Source organism: Vidua macroura, chromosome 3, assembly GCF_024509145.1.
Source record: "Vidua macroura isolate BioBank_ID:100142 chromosome 3, ASM2450914v1, whole genome shotgun sequence".
In the NCBI taxonomy this organism is placed as follows: domain Eukaryota; kingdom Metazoa; phylum Chordata; class Aves; order Passeriformes; family Viduidae; genus Vidua; species Vidua macroura.
In genome coordinates, this window is record NC_071573.1 from 29,689,019 (window position 1) to 29,708,241 (window position 19,223).

At 34.4% G+C, this 19,223-nt stretch overlaps 1 protein-coding gene across 1 annotated transcript in view; it reads right to left on the reverse strand.

The window, feature by feature from the left end:
• LRPPRC (leucine rich pentatricopeptide repeat containing) overlaps positions 1-19,223 on the reverse strand; it is an 85,675-nt gene that overhangs the window by 58,328 nt on the left and 8,124 nt on the right. The window contains exons 2-13 of the mRNA XM_053973208.1: positions 16,910-17,115; positions 14,584-14,706; positions 13,794-13,915; positions 13,639-13,697; positions 13,012-13,098; positions 12,398-12,524; positions 11,222-11,366; positions 10,258-10,400; positions 9,870-9,975; positions 9,681-9,788; positions 3,867-3,985; positions 3,177-3,270 (exon numbers count right to left, since the gene is read on the reverse strand). Coding sequence (XP_053829183.1) covers positions 3,177-3,270; positions 3,867-3,985; positions 9,681-9,788; positions 9,870-9,975; positions 10,258-10,400; positions 11,222-11,366; positions 12,398-12,524; positions 13,012-13,098; positions 13,639-13,697; positions 13,794-13,915; positions 14,584-14,706; positions 16,910-17,115 — 1,439 coding nt within the window. The remainder of the gene's footprint in view (positions 1-3,176; positions 3,271-3,866; positions 3,986-9,680; positions 9,789-9,869; positions 9,976-10,257; positions 10,401-11,221; positions 11,367-12,397; positions 12,525-13,011; positions 13,099-13,638; positions 13,698-13,793; positions 13,916-14,583; positions 14,707-16,909; positions 17,116-19,223) is intronic.

Here is a 19,223-nt window from a genome sequence, read left to right on the forward strand (position 1 = left end):
AACTCAGCAGATCATATATAGACCATCAACAGACCATCACTTGAAAAGCTATTATGATAGTTTGCTAAATGCTGACAAACATTTATAAACCAAGATTTAAAATATCAAAGTGTTTGAAACAGTCCTGGTTTTATCAGCTCTAAATCTGATCCATTTCAAAAGCAATCAAATATTCAGAGAGTGAGAAGTTTTCCCTCTACATTGCCTTTAATGTCAATAGTTAATAAATCAGATTTTTATACTAATTATTAATTGCATAAAGCATCTTTAGCTGTAATAAAGTACAAGACCAATTCCAAAAAGCAAAACAAATCTCAAACAATACTAATCGAGAAAACCTGATATATTTGTGTTGGAACAAAAAAAGTTCCACTGAAGGCAAATGGTTTGCTAATTGTTTCAGACTGAACACCTGCCTTAAAATAGGTTTAATTTTTGTCTTTTATTTTTAAAATGATTATAAAAATAAGATTTAAAAAATCCAAGCAAAAATCAATGGCATAACACTTTAAGTGTTTGCTTCTTCTAGTATAAATTCCCTGACAAAAAACAAAAAGCAGTTCCATGGAAAGTGCTATCCACTGAATTAAATTAAATCTAAGGGGAAAAAAAGAGATAAATATAAAGTTCTGTATGTTGTTATATACAGCAATATTTGAACACAAAGTAAATGGCAAAATCACTTAAAATTAGATGTCCCTGAGAGGTAATTTACAGTTATGCTTCATGTCCTCATCTTTACATAACTTCTTGACTAAATATTCCATAACATTCTACCTTCTTCCTGTAGAATTGCTGTCTCTCACTCCAGCACCGTAGACCAGCAAAGAAAAAAATACAGTAGTGGGTGCATTTATGTCCTGTATGAAGTTATCATCATCTCACTTCAGCATCACAATGGAATTAACTGCTGTAAAACCCTGACTGCATAGGGCCCTTTCAGCAAGGGCTGCAATATGGTAGAAGATAACCATAAAGAAGATAAAATAAAAACACCAGCTCTAAAGGAACCTGGGAAGTCAAAGACAAGAACATGCTAAGAGCACTTCCTTAGTCTAACTCTAGTTTTAAATGCTGGAACATTTCTTTTTGTTTGAAAACATCAGGTAAAGTTGGTTTCAAGACACTCTGAATACAAATTCTCCTCCAGCAGTATATTAAACTTTTTGCTCATAAAAAAACGAGCAGAAAAGCATCTTAGTATGCTCAACTGCTGCTGACAATTGGCAACCTGGTTTCCTTAGCAACAAACAAGTCTGAGAAAATCAAGGGGCTGACAATGAAGTGGAATGGAACGGCATGATAAAGGGAAAAAAGCGGCTCTCATGTACACTGCCTTATGTGCCCAGATTCCTCAGCTGATGCTTCGGAGTTTTCATCCTGTCAGTAGCAGAAATCTATACATTATAAGGCATGAGAAGCTGAATCAATACACCTAGATAGCAGCCAGCATTAATAACCAACCTTTGCCTCCTCTGACTACACTGATGAGACAATCTCAAACAATTTTCCATACTGCATCTATTTTTCCCTCTTTGTAATACTGCAAAAGGAGACAAGTCAAAAAGGAAAAAAAAAAATCAGCTGTTTAATATCTGTGCCTTATCATCACATAGGTGCTAATTAGATTTACTAGCATTCATTTCAGCTTGGTAAACTATTTACGGAATAGCTTCCTTTAAAGCTCAAGTTCAAAGAAATTTGATATGTCTCCATGAATTATTAACCCTGGTCTTTGTAAACAGAAATATCACTACAAGATTTAAATTCAACTCATAAACAATGGCTAAATAATATATTAAGTGATACTAATTTTGTGACAATAAGACAGAATTCAACTTACTCTATGTGCCTGTGTCATACTTTTGATATATACATTTATCATATACCAGGCATACATGTATTTGTGTCTTACAACACATTAAAGCCAGCCTGTTTCCGCTAACCAGAGTGAAAGGAGGGATCTACATTTTCATGGAGAAAAAAATCCCCTGAACTATTTCACATTCCAGAAAAGATTTCATTGTTGTTAATAAACAGTCCTCCTTTGAAAAAAAAAAAAAAATGAAGTTTCTTTTTAGGTACTTAAATGTTATGGGTCAATCGCTGGGTTCATGCTTTTTGGTTTTTTTTTGGGTTGTTTTTGTTTTGTTTTTTTTTTGTAATAAAACCAAACAAAATACTGGCAAAACATAAGGTGAATCTTGAGGATTCACTAATTTATAACTCTCCAATACCCAAATCAAATCACTGATTAGTAACTACTCAATTTTCTCATCTGCAACAAAACAGCTTCCCAGAGTTATGGATTATACACTACTTATTTCTGTATTTGTTAAACAAAGCAGTTAGTGACAACCACAGCAAGCAACTGCTTAAGCTTTTCCCTAAGCCTAGGACAAATAAAACTGCTGTTTACAAAGAGATTTTTCTGTATCAGGTGTAGCCCAAGTTTAGGTATTTTATTAATATATAAGTATACCAGGAATATAAAAATAATTTATTTAAATTTTGAAGAGAATCACATTCTTACTTAACCAAGCAAATTATCCCATCCCATACATTCAGTCAATGACCCAAATTAACATTTGCAAGCACTGAGCATCAGAACAGTCTTGGAGAAAACTCTTAAACATGGTACAATTCAATGCCTAATTAACCAATCACACAACTTCCATGACCAAGAGATCAGCAGAACACTCTCAGGTTAATGTCAGTGACCATCAGATCTTTAAAGCTGGTTCTTTTATGAGTAATTCTGTAGTACTTCAGAGCTGTATCATTCCTTGCTTTCTACAGTTACTGATGCTGCAAACAAAAGCAATCCCAGCACCAACCACCTCACAGGGCTTGTGAAAAACAAACTCTTTGCTTAAGCTAACTACAAGAGTGTCACATTCCTGTCACAATCACAGTAAAGCTGTTATTTGCAAATAACTTCTATACAAATCTTATGGCAAGGTTCAATACCAAAGAAGAATTAAACTATGATTTATGGTTCAGAATTGGTAGTTTCAATCTGACAAGTCATCATAGAAGACCTCACATGATAAGTACTTTACTCAAGTTCCCCACATATGTTGAAACCTCACATATTAATACAAGTAAATCTCAGCCTACAATCAATCCACATTATCACCAAGTACACAGTAAAAAGCAACATAAAAAATACTCACTTATAGAAAGAACTTTGTCCAGTCTCCCCTGACGTGCTTCACTTCTTAGTTCTGCTACATAGAGCCCAACACTTTCAAACAGGCAGCCATTTTCCTAGAGAAAAAGCAATCAACCATGGAACTTTACACAGAGAAGACCTCCTGATACTTCATATTTTTAAACACTTCCTTCCCAAAGGTAGCTGTTGAGAACATAGAAGGCGCTCTACAGAAGTCTATACGGCAGCTAAATGAGTTGCTACTGATCAAAATTTTTTTTGTATTGAAATCAACTGCAAGAGATAAAGTCAGGAAATGCAGAAAGACTGGGACACTTGTATTTGGTCTCCAATTCTCAGTTCTTTAGTGAGTAAAAAAAACTATTCACCAGAAACAGTTGTAGTACTTCCAGTCCCCTGTACAAAAAAAAGGGCACAATTCATCATTTGCTTTTCCAGTTCAGGAAACGAAAAGCTACTAGGTCCAGAGCAAAATACTTTGGTTAGCTCTGAAGAAGAAAACGTAAAGCAGGAGGAAGACATGATAAACAAACCATCAGTGCAACAACTGTTTGAAAAATATTCTAAGTATTCTGAACAGGCTCCATCATACCAGGTTCAAGTTTGGAGCACTACTGGGATCTAAAGCCCTAACAGAAAACATAAGAAGTCACATAATAGTCATTTTTACAAACTTTACATGTAAACTCACCTTCAGCTGGGCATGGGCACTTTCAGTATCAGCGAAGTTTTTAAAAACATACTCTGTGTATGTTTCTGCATCAAGGTCCACCCGCAATTTGTGCATCACTTTGAGGACCTCAAAGATACCTATCAAAGCAAAATTAATAAGGCCAAGCATTCAGAAAAATGAAAACTTGAGAATCAACATGTAAAAATAAACGTTGCTTTACAAAATAAGGCTCAATTTCCCTCCTTGAAATTGCCATGAAAAATCCTGCAGTTCTATTTTAGATATTAATGGAATTCTGAACTGTGAAACTTAAAATAGATCCACAAAACTTTGTATTCTGTGCCGTACTATAAAAACCATGAAAATTCTGTTTGGAAATTGCTATTATACAAAGTTACTTTCTAACACAGCAAATATATGAGTTACTCATGTTTGCAGAACATCTTACAGAGCTATGTATCAAAATGTCCATATTATTGTGCATAAAAAACAAATCTGAAATTTGGTGTAAAGTACATAAACTCAAGATACAAACACATTCTTCAACACATAATAGCATTCTGAGTTTTGTTCCCAGTATCCAATTCTGTTTAGGGTTAGTATTCAGGACTTTTCTCTGGACTTGTTTAAAAGTATTAACATGTTTGTAATGATACTGGTTGATTACAGAAGATCAGCTTCAAACTGGAAAGTCAGAAAAAGGAGTCTCCCAAGCCCAGTGAAGCTACTTGTAACTTTTACAGGGTTCACATCATGTCACACAACTAGACTGTGTATCACTTCTGTAAAGTCACCAGACACCAATATTAATAGTCCAGCAACTAGAGTGTAGAGTAGATGTCATTCTTTTTAATTGCTCACACTCTTCTGATTTGCAGAAACTTCTTACAGTAACCTTAGCTACCAAACTCTGAACTCCTGTCAAAACCAATACAGGTATAATAATTTTTTGCTGGTCTAAAAATGATTTGTCAGTTGCTGCAGGACACCAGTACCAAACAGCATATGTTTTTTTCAACTTGCATTTCATACTTATTACTTTAAAAATGTCCAAAGTCCCTGTCTTTGCCCTGGAGTGCCACCTATGGAAAAGTGACACTTCCATGAATATTTTATGCAGTGCACTATGGTGCAAATAATCAAATGTGAATTCCCTTTGAGCACTTGAAAATACATGCAGGAAAGTCACACTAGATTAAAGTTGCATCATCTGTTTGAGTTCGCCTTAAACAAAATTCTGATTTTGGACCAGAATCTGCAAAAATATGAATAAAGAATTAATTACACCAAGTCTTTTTTCATACCTTTCAAATGTTGACAGCTAGTTTCTATTTCATGTTTTCAACATCCCAGAAAATATATTACGTCCTCTCATGCTGAAACTTTTTCAAAAATAACTGTAACACTAAAAAGTAGTTTGAAGATCAAGAACTAGATCCCATAGTGAATAAGGTGTGGTGCACTCAGGAGGTTTGAACTCAAGCCTGTATGCAGAAGAGTGCAAAAAATGGGCTTGTTAAGCATCCCTGCTCCCTAGCAGATAGACTAGGGCACATTTCCTGAGCAGGAGAAGGCAGGTGTGAGAACACTAACAGAACAGCAAGATGCAGATACCACAATCATACTGCACCAAAGTAATTGCATAGCCAAAGTAATCACAAACTTAAAATGAAAATATATGTGGCAGCAGTTTTTTTTAAGGCGGCTGATGTACAATTTTTGAGGGGACAGAAGATTAATGAAACCAACTGAGTCCTACAGTTTGGCATACATTTTCTACCTCACCAAAAGCAGAACTACTTTATAGTCAAATAAACATCTTCCACAATACTAAGCAATGAAACATTTCCATTTCAGTTAAAAAGATTTGAGCATTATGTACATGGACTTTTATAAATTCTTTGCTTCTCATACTGGAAAACATACTGACCTCTTCTCTCTCTCCCAACCAAAAAACAAACTAAAAAAGAAAGGCACAAAAGTGCAGTAATGATCATGCGGAACACTTTTCTCACAACCTTTTTTGGGGACACCCCCCCCAGATATACATGTATATTGATTTAGAAATTATTCACACGTATAGAATACATTCATATGTATTGTGGGCATTATCAAACATACATGAAAATAGAGAGCCAAAAATGATAAAATGATAAAATATTTATTTGCTAACAGTCCACTCAGAACCCAGTGGATTGCCTTACACAACCCACTCTGGAGACCACTGATCCAGAAGACTGGGCATGACTAAAACCCCCAGTAGAGTCTTTTGGTCATCTCCCTACTTGATTGAGAACAGGCTTTTTGAGGTTTTAGGCTGACATATGTAAGTACACAGGAGCAGACTATACAAAATTGAATAATTGAGTAGAAAGTAGACACAAACAGAAAACAAAACAAAGTCAAACAACTCCTTTTTGTCAATACTGGAAACAGCACTTAAACACCACAACAGATTCTAACCTCAAATCATATAATATTAGATAAATCTCTAAATATAAGAGATTAACTATGAGGTAGTCATAATATTTATGTGGTAGAGCAGCTTTTCAAAAACTGAAAAGTGAGGCTTGCATTTCAGTCTACCATGCATCTCCTAAAGTTCTCACAGTTAAGTCATGCCTACTCCCTAAAGCAGTCCCATGAGAACAGAAGGAATTTCTAAGGCAGCTATGTACAGCTCTACATGAGCAAGGGAAGATAAATTTGGCATTAAGCAGTTTTCCGAGGAAATAAAAAACCAAAACTTCAGTTCAAAAAGTAAGGTCACATTCAGGAATGCATAGTATTTAACATATTTTTGCTGTGCTGGTAGTTTCAGATCCACTCAGAATGTTCTTTGCCAGAGGAGTCTGTATAAAATAGGATTTCAAGCAGTAACTTTGTGAAATCACCACCCTTATTCCCTTCTGGACCCAGACTCTTATTTTCCAAAGTAAAAACTGAAATACCATTCGCTAACCATGGGTTTTGTATGTAACAATAGTTTATACAATAGTTCAACAACACTTTTTACAAGTGTTTTTAAAAATAGCATGATCATTCAAAGGCAAAAGGAAGCTATCAAATATTCAGGAATAAGCCTAAATTGAACATTTCTGCTTAGTTACACTAGGCCCTCCAGATTTTAGTGCATAATCTGATACAAAATAACTCTCAGTGACAGTAACAGTTTCAGATCCACTGCATATTTATCTTTTAAAGCCTCCATGCACTTTTCATTCCTAAAAGCCTAATAAATACTAAGGAAGTAAGTATTTATCAACTCATGTAACAGATGCACATAAAGGCAATGCCCCACCTGAAATTACCTGCCTGTGTAAAATGACTGAAAAGAACTGTTTGCTATTTCAGAGTGGTTAACGTGTACTTAAAAATGGACTTATTTAGTTTCATACCTCCTAGCCACCACTTCACTGCTACTTTTCTTTCAAACACAATTCTGTAATACAGAAATTACAGAATTTTCTTTGCTATCCAGTTTTTGCTATAATAAACATCAGAGAAAAACATAATTAAACATAAAAAATAGCATTTGTTATTTAATTGTTTGGGTCACACTATATGTACTGATTCAGACATTTGTACACTGCAGTTCTAGATAACTTGTTGATTTTATTCTGTTTATTCTAATTATTTAGTCCAGTCTACATCCTATCATATTTTTAATAGTTTTTTTCTCAAAGTCCTCTTCCATTACCAGCCTTCCCTATAGCACACACATTAGACTGGGCATTACTACTTTGTTGAGAAATTAATTACCTTATTTTTGGTATGAGATGTGATACTGTGTCTATACTCCTGTTCACATTACTTTTTGCTCCTAGAAAGCACTATTCTATTCATTTACTACCCTGACTGCTGTCACCCTTAGATTCTCACTGAAGCAGGACTGTTTGCTCTATTATTTCTATGAAACAATTCCAAGCTGGATGAGGTTTTTTTCCTCCCTATTTACCTTTCTTCAAGTGTACTGGCTGTATTTTTAGATGGTGGAACTTATTTATTAATTTTTTTTATTATTAACTTGGAGAAAATTGAATGCAAGCTCACGTAAGGGGACAATTTGTTTCACTATTCATGAAGAATAGTTACACTGGTTCTATACTACAGAAGCAACAGAGCAGGTATCTTCTTACCTAATATATTTAAAGACTTGAAAAATCACTGACTTGTGTAGGCATGTACAGTGCTTCCACTTGACAATATCAACTTGGATAGTGAGCATCAAGCTACAAAACTGAGTTTGCAAATTCACAGCATTATCTTACAGCCATACAGGGGTATGTGTATGCAATGCCTTTGCAGACAGAAAAACAATGGCTAAAAATATTGGAATTGAGGGATCCTTCATCAGTTCTCTTCTCAATTTGCTTACCTGACCTCCAGCAGCAACTACAGTTGCCAAAGCACAGTTGATTTCTACAGCAGGGAGTCCAAATTAAGGCAACCTCTGATCTTGACAAAGACCAGAAAAAGTATAAAAACCTAAGTTTCTCTTGACACTCAAATATTGCTTTAATTTTGGGAGTTAAGTCTGAATCTAAAAATACTTCCAACATTTTTCAGAATTGTGTCAGTGAGGTGAAATTTTTCATGGAGTAAAAGAAAGCAGCTTTTTTCAGTAGGCAGCATCCACACAGAGAAGTATGGTACTGATTTCCATTTACTTATTTTTGGCAACACTGTGTTCCAAGTAAGTCACAAAGGACCCAACTAAAACAATATTGCCAGACTTTTAAAATATCACAGAACTTTCAAGGATTTGAAAACCTGGGAGAACATAAACTTGGGCAATAGTCTAGCAGGAACAGAGCCTAAGGAGTTAATAAAAACTGAATATTGTTTTCACAAAGGCTTTTTGAAAAAGACTTGAGACATTTTTATAGCCAGAAACAATTAGGGAATACTTGTTTCAGCATTTCTTCCAAACTGGAATGTGACTGTATATTTAAGATAAAATTGCGATATGGAAGAGTCTGCTAAAAGCACTTTTTTTTTGTTTGTGCATTTTGTTTGTCACCCAGTGTCACACTAACAACTCTGCATCTCATTCTAAAGCACATTATACTGTGAGATAAGATGAAAAAGACAGTTTTTTGTTTCCCCAAGGGGGAAGTACTTCTGTTAAAAGCATCTTTTTACAATACCATTCTTTCTGAATTACCAATAACGCAAACCAAAGAATTAGATACTGTACTCTAAAATTTAATATTTTTTCAATTCTTATTCATATCCTGTAGACATCCCCATGTGTAACAGGGGAAAGTATGCTAAATGCTTAAACCTACTTAAGAATCCCAAAGATTGAGCATTTTTGTCCTTCAATCAGTATGCTGTCAGGTCAGGCTCACACATTCAGCAATGTAAGTTCTCCTGCAGTTTTTATTATTCTAACAAAACTCACGTTTGGTTCATCAGGCAAATAGTAGAAGCTGGCTTGAATAAAGGACTGGGTTTGCAGTCCAAGAGAGCTAAAATAACATAACCTTACTTTTAAATTCTTCACTTGGATTGCAGTTTCTTCAAGAGTAAACTGTAAATAGTAATGAGCAGCATAAAGTACTCTGGAATGCAGAAAGAATGTGGAGAGTTAAAAAGATAACTAAGCACTCTCCCAAATCTTTCTATGTCAAGTGAGACTTGAAGTTTGCAGAACTGCATCACAATCAGCAAGAAAGGAGGTTTTAAAAAAGTCTTTCTGAAGGAAAAATTGTTTGAAATGGGGACATACAGCAAGGGCTTTGTTAAATTTCTGATGAATCTCACAGCAGTAGGATTTGTGCACTAGGTAAGCAATAATGACACAGGAGCATTTTTCAGACAACTCACCTTTAAGATTATTCTCTTTCTGGTATGCAACTAGCAGTGGCCAGCAATAGTGAGGTCTGAGTGGCAAGCCTTCCTCCTTCATCATCTTCATCACAGCAATGGCCAAGGCTGAAAACATTTACCAAATAATTAAACACTGACCAAGTACTCTAAATGAGCACAGGTAAAATAAGTAAAAAAGCAGAGTACCTGGTCTGTTGGCCTCCAAAGCACAACGCAAGATAAATGGTAACGGTGCTGAGTGCATCTTTGCTTCTTTTAACTCGTTACAGAATTGCTTCAGCTTGTTCGCAGGCTGCAAACAATTTCAAAAATTAATTTAAGGTATTTATCAATTTCTCAAACTGTTAATGTCAGATTCTTCTAATGTTTTTAAAACGGATATTACACAAGTCAAACAGGATTACTTTGTGAATTTCAAGTTATTAAACAAGTTGATATAAAATAATAAAATGTTTCTTTTTTTCTTGAAGAACTGTGCAACAACTCACCACTTTCAATCTTCACAGTTGCATTAAACTAAATAAATACACTGTTATTATTACATGAAGAGAAAAAGTATTACTATTCCGCTTACCAGATCTCTATTTACACAATGTTGCAAGAAGAAGCTACCTTGGTCCATATCTTCACGGGATAAATGACTCAAAGACTTCAAGATGCCGAAGCTGATATCTTCAAAACCATGAGTTATCAGGGTCAAACACAGGTTCATTACATCTAGCAATTGAAAAACGGAGAACAGCAATATTAATATATTAACAAAGTGCACACAACTTTTTCACCTTAAGCTACTAAAATTAGTGAAGGCTAGAAAAGTAAATGTTTTACAAGTACCATTAACATACTTTTAAACAAGACTCACAACCCAAATCTGAGACTGCCTTTTCCAGAATTATTTATATTTATCGATGAAATTCACTTTTCTCATAAGAAGACTAGGCCAAAAATTACAGAAGTATCACCACTGCAGCATGACAGAAGGGTAAGGAAAAAAGAAACTCATTTCTAGACATGTTAAAAAAAAGAAAAACATGAAGTATAATTAACAGTTATCAATCAGATTAAACATGCTGGGATCCAGATGCAACTTTAAAGGTAGGTAATAAAAAACTGTACTCAGTATTTAGTATCCCTTTTTTATGGCAGTCTTGAAGAGCTCTCATAAACAGGAATCTTAACAGTAGTGTTAGAAGAAAGGACTCCACACTTGCTGCTGTCTTATAAAAGCTTAATGCATTTTAGAAATATTTCTTTAAATGACAGATTAATTTCGGTATGCAAATTATTAAAGCTGTTTCATAATTAGATTTTATAAAATGCAATCTAAACCATACAAACACACAAATTAATCCACAAACTAATGGCAAAAATATTCCTTTCCCTCAGTATTCAAGACAAAACTACCAAACTGCCTGTTTTTGGAAAAAGAAGGAAAAAAACCAACAAGAACAAAAACAAACAAACAAAAAACAAAACGAAACGAGAAAAAGATGAAAAAGTGCTCTCTCTCCACCCTGCTGCGGGAACCAAGGACATACCTGGAATTAATTCCCTTTCAAATCTTATGCGTCCTTTAATATCCTCGATGTGCTGCGGATATCCAGCCTTGGCAAGGCTAAAAATCACCTGCATCAAAATCCTGTCCATAACGTACCCTTCAGTATTCTTAACCTGCTCTAGAGTCTGTAAAACCAAAATAAATTTAACTTGAATCAACTCCAAAGTGACTCAAACCACAATACTTTTTAAATTGAAACAAAACAAACATAAAACCCTGGGTTTTTCTCTTTTTTAAAATCCACAGATTTAGATAATCAAACATGGTAGAGAGAAAAAATATTCAAGAAGTATTATATATATACATATGCACATTTAGACGGTGAAAAGAAAAAGGGACACCTAAAAGTGATATAACATATAGTTTCTTTCTAATATCTAATAACATATGAAAAAAACAGAGGTATTCTTATTGTGAGGTGACTTTCAAAAGAAATTACTTTGTAAAGGGAAGAAGGACTAATCATATATTTTGTCACTGTTTGGAAGAATGTTGGTTGATGAGTATTTGTTTAAGTCATAGAAAAAAATTATGTTTCCAATAGCCTCTTCCTTGATTTGGTCCTCTACGTCTGATTAAACTGCTGATACAACTTAAGAAAATTGGTTTGATCTTTTCTCATTGTTTCATGAGTATTTCATTGATTTAAAAAAAAGTAAGAGAGAATACTTGAAAAAAATCAGCTACACAAAGGGCTGTAAGGAAGCTACACCTTACAAAAACCTAAGTTGCTTGCATGAATTCTCAAAAAAAAAAAATCATTTTTACTGGAAAGATCCTGTCATTTCAATGGACAAAGGATGGCTCAATGGGAACAGAATAGCCAAGGTTTACTTTTTATTTTCATAAGTAAATACATAGATATCCCACATGTGCTGCCTTTAAAAAAACCCTAAATTAATAAATCACTCACTGACAAATCTATCTTCCCAGAGTGAAATGCCACTATCAAAAGACAAGTATTTTTCTGAAATTGTGACATTGCTTTCAGTTAACCAACTATTTAATTGCAATAAAAAATTTTGTTAATTACTTCCAAGTAGGAAGAAACCAATTATAAAATTCTTTATTATTCCTCCTGACCAGACAGAAACCATTCCAAAGTTATTTGAACAAAAGATCAAACAAGTTGTATTTAAATTCAAATTTGCAATACCTTTTTGATGCTATCAGCATCACCCTTTTCAGCATACACGTTCAGCAGTGATAAATAGGTGTCTGGACCTGGTTCAACACCAGCCGTCCTCATCACTGAAAGGATGTTTTCTGCACTTTTCATATCTCTGAAAGAATTCAAAGCAAGACCTTCAGTAGATTTAATCATAATGATGTTTATTGCGACTTCTACATTTCCTCACTAAATTAATTAGAATTGGAAACAAAGACTGCAACAAGCTTAGAGAAACTTATTTTAACTAGGCAAATCCTGAAAGGTGAAAGTGCAAATCTTTTTAATAATTGTATTACTTAAAATACACTTTCAACTTTAACAGATGATGAAGTTCAGAAATAAATGCAGCAAATTTCTTCTCAAACACTACAAAAGTACAGTAATTTATCTTGAAATACAAGATTTTCAGACACAAGAAAAAATCTACTTCCTTTGTTATATAGCTTTTTTTGCTTCATAAATGTAGAGACAGTCTTCTACACATTATTATTCAAAACCATCATGCTATTCTGCAGTATGTAATTTTTTCTGCACAGTATCACTTTATATTTTAGTAAAGCTAACAGTAAACAAAAGGAATAAAAGGTACTAAACATTACCCTGATCTTGCATGTCCTTTCACAAGACTACTGAATACTGCCTCAGTGATGGGGAGATCTTTGCTCTTCATAAATCCAAGAATCTTACTGAAAAAAAAAAAATTGTATTTGCCACTTTGGAACATGCATACACTAAGGTGGGGCTGGCAATTTTTTTATTTTATCTTCCTTTTACTTATTTCTCATGCCCTCCAATCACACTGTTACAGCTTAACCTTGCTAAAATGGTTAGAGATATCCAGCAAGCCCTGTGTAACAACAACCAGAATTATTACTATTTGCTCCTTAGCCCACTTTATTCTCAAATGCCTTTCCCAGTAGCCATTTTCTTACAAAGGCAGTAAGCCTTCATAACCTCACACTTTTTCAAAAGCAAAAGTTATTTCTGAGCCATGTAAATACAACTTGATTTGAACAAACTGGTCTATCATTTTTATTTTGTTTGTGTAGGTTTTGGCAGTCTCTAGGAAATTGCCCTTCATTGCCTGGTTAAAATATACTTACATAAAACCCTTCTTTGCTTTGCTCAATTTCTATGAATTACGCAGAAATCAGTTTTAACATCAGTAGCAGGGAATACGAGAAACAGATTCTGTGGAAATCCCTTTAAACATAAATGCAAAATACCTTGCTCCTTCAATGTCACCCTCATTGCAATAAGCAGTAATCAACCTTTGGTATGTAACCTACAGAAAACAAAATGGGGAAGTTAATTATTTCCATTCAATAAATGGAGACTACTATTAAGAACGAAAACGAAGATCCTTTAAAAAGGTACCTACTCGATTGGGCTGCACATTAGCTTCCTCCATCCTGGCCAAGAATTCTGTCGGAGAAAACTTGTGCTCATTCTGAAGATAGACTTTAAGCAAAGCATTGTAATGGCTTGTATCATACACAGCACCTAAGGAAATATTTCAACCACAGTCAGTGTAGATTCTCTAAATTCAACATAGCTTCATAGCTTTCTCAGGTAATTAATTTTATGTCAATTTTATTCTGTATGAACTTAGGAGACAGCTTCCTTTTATTCACCTTTGAAGTATCAGACGTTTATTTAACAGCTCACTTGTTTATAAAAGGCTAACAGCAATGTTCATGTGCATGCTATTCTACAGTTTCTACAGCTATATTTATTTTACAGATTCAGCAATGTTACTATCAAAAAGCATTCACCTGTGCATTATCTATACATAAATTACTCACAATAAAAATATCATCTGATCAAATAGCTGGTAGCACTAGGAATATTCAGCCCACCAGATATAAAAGCAACATCTAACAGAAAAGTAAACTCAATAATGAAAATTAAGCAAAAGTCCAATTTAAGCATCTTAAAAAAATCTTTAGATTTTAGAATTTTAGATTAACACCCCTAGATGTCACTATAACCCCCAGAATTAGAAACAGGTCTCTCACCTGAATAATAAAATCCACTGTTCATTCGGTAGTAAGTATAACCTGTTATAACCTAACATTTAAACATCTTTAAAATACATTGTCTTTCATTACAAAGACAGTAACTAAAGCACAGAGCTGTTCTTGCAAGAAGGACTAACAGACACAACCTACCAAGTTCTTTCATCTTGTCCCATATCATATGGGCCAGTTCTGTTCTTTCAGGTGACAATACCTCTGGTAAGACAGCACCACAACTTTGTAACAAAAGCAAGGTGTGGTTACTCCCTGGACATCCTGCAGATGGAACAAAACCACAAATTTCTTCATAAATAATTGTGCATTCAATATTAGAAAGAAGATTTGAGCTTGATCTACTGAAATATTTAAACATTTTCTATAAAATATAATTTTCTCCAAGACTGAAGATTGTAAATTAACAGGATACCAAAATGATTAAATAATGGCATTACTGTGCACTACCCTAAAAAGATTCATGACAAAACATGCCATTTAGTATAATAATGAGCTCAGCTGAGCAGAAATTGTTAGAAGACAACACAAACTTCCTAAACTTAGGTTATCTAATATTTTCAACTTCCCAACTCAAGATCCTGAGATAATTTCATCATAACAGGGACATAACTTTCTTGTAAGTTTCTAAAATGTCAAAATACTTCACACCAATTCAATATAATTCCACAACTGGTAGTCAGAGACATTTCCACATGTAAACTTCCAGTTCCAGATGTGCCTATGCTTAATACATAACAAATGAGAACATTTATATCTAGAGAAGAGCGAAGGAAACTGTAAGATTATCTGCCTTTTCTGACTTCTGTACCAGTCACAGAATCTCAAAAAAGTTAACCATAAACTCATCTCATTTTTGAACTTCACTACTATTCCTCAGGCAAAGGCAGAACTGCAGAATCTATCACAGGTGACCCAATCAGGTGAAGACAATTTTTTTTTCTATCCCATCTTTAGATGCAAACCCAGCAATTTCAGATAAAAATGAGAGCTTCTTTAGAAAGCAGCATGCTATGAAGTATGATCATCAATTCATAATTGACCAGCTTTTAAATCCCTGCACACAATTACTTCATGCAATGAAATGCCAACACATCTTCAGTTTCATAGTACCTTGAAAGGGAAAAGAAAATCAAAAACTTTTGGCAGTGTGAGCATGGGGAAATGCACAACAAGATCTACGGCAAACACCTTTTTCAGGTATTTTTTGTGTTGTAATTAGAAATGGAAAAATAACACAAACAGGCAGAAATCAACACTAACTTTCCACACTTTTGCTAAACTAGTTTCATTATTAATAAACAAGGACTACATTTTTCATATGGTAATATCTGCAATTTATTTTAATAGCTAAATAACTTGTGAGGGTCTATGCTTTTATTTTTATATACAGTTCCAAAGCCTAAGGAATACCTTGTAAGCATTTAAGAATTTTTTTGTTAGTATGACTTAGAAACTGTGGAACTAGTCAAGGTTCATGAAGAACTACCTGCAGAGAGGTTTAGAGACACAAAATTCTTGCCAACCCACATTTGCAAATTACAGGTTTACATGGAAAAAACAACAAAGCAGTCAGAATCAGAAAGGATGTCCCAAGCAAAAAAGAAAAAACTACATTCAATAGAAGAGGATGAATTGAAGGTTCAGTCTTTAAACAAAATGCTAAACTTTTAAAAGCACAACGCCAGCTAGACAAGCCTTTACAGTCCAGAGCAATACACAGAAAAGTTCAAAACTTAAGCAAAACAATGCATGCTGCCATTGATAAATATTGGCAGTAGTACTTAGCAAGTATATTCTTTAAATACCTCCACTGACTCATCCTAACTGGTACCAAACCTCATTAATTGTGGCAGCTGGTTTGCAAAATACTCATGTAGTCCATATATTTTAGCCAAAGAGGTATTGAATCTATCAGAACAGACAATGCATCAGCTATTTGGTTTTCTTTTATTCAAAAAAAATAAAGCTTTCTCGTCGTGAATAAACACAGATACCTGGGAACATGGAAACTTGTGGATCCACATTTTCCTGTTGTAGATCCACATTTTAAAACAAATGACATCTTAAGGACAGCATGGTTCATTACAGACACTTCAAAAATATACACTGCAAAGGAAACATGTATGATCCCAGCTCAGAGAGCAAAATACAGTTACATGAGAAAAGTGCATTACCAGATTAAAAAATCAACAATAAGCAAGGCAACAAAACAAACCTTAAAAGTACACTTTTGTAAGACTTATAAATTCTTAAAGACAAAAAAAAAAAAATCTTGAAAAAGCTAACATGAGCATTCAAAGCAAAATAATATTTCTAAAGCGTTTAAAGCCTGTCCATCAATATATACAGCAGATCAAACAATACTCAAAGACAAAATTCAGAGATCAGAACACTCAATTAATTTCCTTGGTTAAACAGCAGTCTGAAATTTAATTTAATTCTGCTTTAATTGGAAGCAACTTACCTGCTTTGCTTATTTCCTGGAAGATTTTTAATAGAAGAGCTTTAGGGATGCGGCCAGTTTTTCTGACAGAGTTATCCACTTTATTTAAGGCCCAGTCAAACTGCCAGGTCTGTCTGGTTCGAACTTCTGAAACTGGTTCTTCTTTAACACTTCCTTCCTCTTGAGGTGCAAGTGTAAGGAACCTTATTTGGCTCACAATGTTTCTGCTTGAACAGAAACAAACAAAAAAATAAAATTACATTTCTGTGAGTCATTTTGGATCTAGACTAGTCACATAATGTCACAACGATAATGCACTGCTTGCTGATGAACAGTTTCAAAAACATTCCATTTTAAAATAAACAAACCAATATAAGTGATTCGTTTCAGTCTTTCTACTTAAGAAGTCAAGTCATACATTTTCTCACAGTGCCACATTTCCCTGAAATTTTCAGTTAGTTTCACCTCACAAATTCAATGGTTCAAATAACATTCCCACAAAAATAAAACTTTTAAGTCATCCAAGAGCTATAAGTCTATTGTCCCATTACAGCTACTCACTAAAGCTCTCACAAGGTTTTGAAAAATCTCAAGAACAGTCAGAGACAGATCTTCCAGAACACAGTAAATCAAGGCAGCAAATCATACCTTCCTCAATTAAAATGCACAAGAACTAATGCAGAGGTCAGCATGTTAGACAGCAATGCCTTGAACACCAACAGGATCGTTCCACATTTTACAGAATTGACAATAACCAGCATGAAGCACCCACCCATTCTGCCATGTAAACCAGACATTAACAGCAGATTTGTTTAAACATTTACTTTCTCAAAATAAAATATGGGAACAAGAACCATAATGAGAAAGTGTTCTTATTTTCAGCAAAGCAATAAAATGTTTGCCTTTTATTGTTTTAAAAGAGCAAGTTAATATACATAAGAATAAAAAAAATGGAATACGTGCCACACCAAGATTATGAACAGCCTGCGCAGGTGAAATTATCATTACATACAAGTATTTCAGGAAGTCTGTTCTCAACTGCATAAAATAAAACAGATTATTCTCCTCCAGAATCCTATACAAAAAAAAAAAAAAGAAAAAATAGTAATAATTCCTGGGTGGCAAAAAAAAAGATTCAGCAACTTCTGAAATTGCCCTCCCTCATCTCTGGCTCTTCAAACAACTCTTCAGCTAAATTTTTGTAAGCTTTCTAGACTAGGTTAAAAAAAACCCCAAAATCCCAAGTTTTTATTCCCTGCTGTTACAGGTGCTCCATTACTATAGAGTAATGGCTCCAAATTTTGTGAAATGGCAGCCTAAAAGCCAGGAGTGATGACATTCCCTACAAAACCATTTCCTGCCCCTGAAGCTTTTGCACAGGTCTGTCTGCTGGCTGGTTTCTCACTCAACAGTCATAGCTTAAGGCCCAAGGAGATAAGTCCAGTGGAGGAGAAAAGCTTGCTAGTGGCAATTCCATGTTTCAGAAGCACTGGCAGCAAGCTGCTAAATGGCACAGAAATCATCACTGGGGTACAAAATACAGACTGGTGGTTTACCATCTGGTTGCCTCTTGTGAGCAGAAAGTAGTCCAAAAGACCAACTTTTTCCTTGCTGTTTGAAATCTTGATTTGGTAACTCAGCAGGCCATAAATTCTAGAAGTAGCCTGAAGCACAATCTCTTTCCTAATAGAGCCATGATAGCAGTTTCATAGATTATATTTGATTTTTAAAAAATCCTTCAATAATGAAGAACAACACTACTATTTGGCATTATCTTTTTCAAGAACACGATTTTTGCATTGCCCTATCTTCTAAAGTTTCCTCATGAAGAATATTCCAGAGCCCAGCTAACTATCTGCATTGTATTTCACTAGGGAAAGGATAAGGAAGAAAGAATTGAAGAAGGGAAGAAAGACTGACAAAGAACAACAGATCCCCTCCTTCAGTCTCAATTCCATTTCCTGATAGATGCAAGTTCCCACTAATTCCTTTGGGCTAGCTCTCACTTTATTCAGATCCCTCTGTGAGTTTATTCACTTACTAACCGAGCACAATACCAATTTATCCACTTCTACAAAAAAGTAAAATTACTATTCCATCAGGTTAGAGTGGAAACAGAATGAACCAGGAATAAAAAGAAATTGAGAAAGAAAAAGTACCTAAAATCAGAGAAATAAAATAGAAATAAAACTAAACAAACTAACAAAATTAGGAATTAGAAATAAAAACAAACAAAAAAGAAAAAAAGCTCTGAAACACCACTTTTCATGGTAAGCACCTTGTCAGATTAACATCAAACTTTTTTGTTGCTACTAGTAATGCCATGTCTCACTAA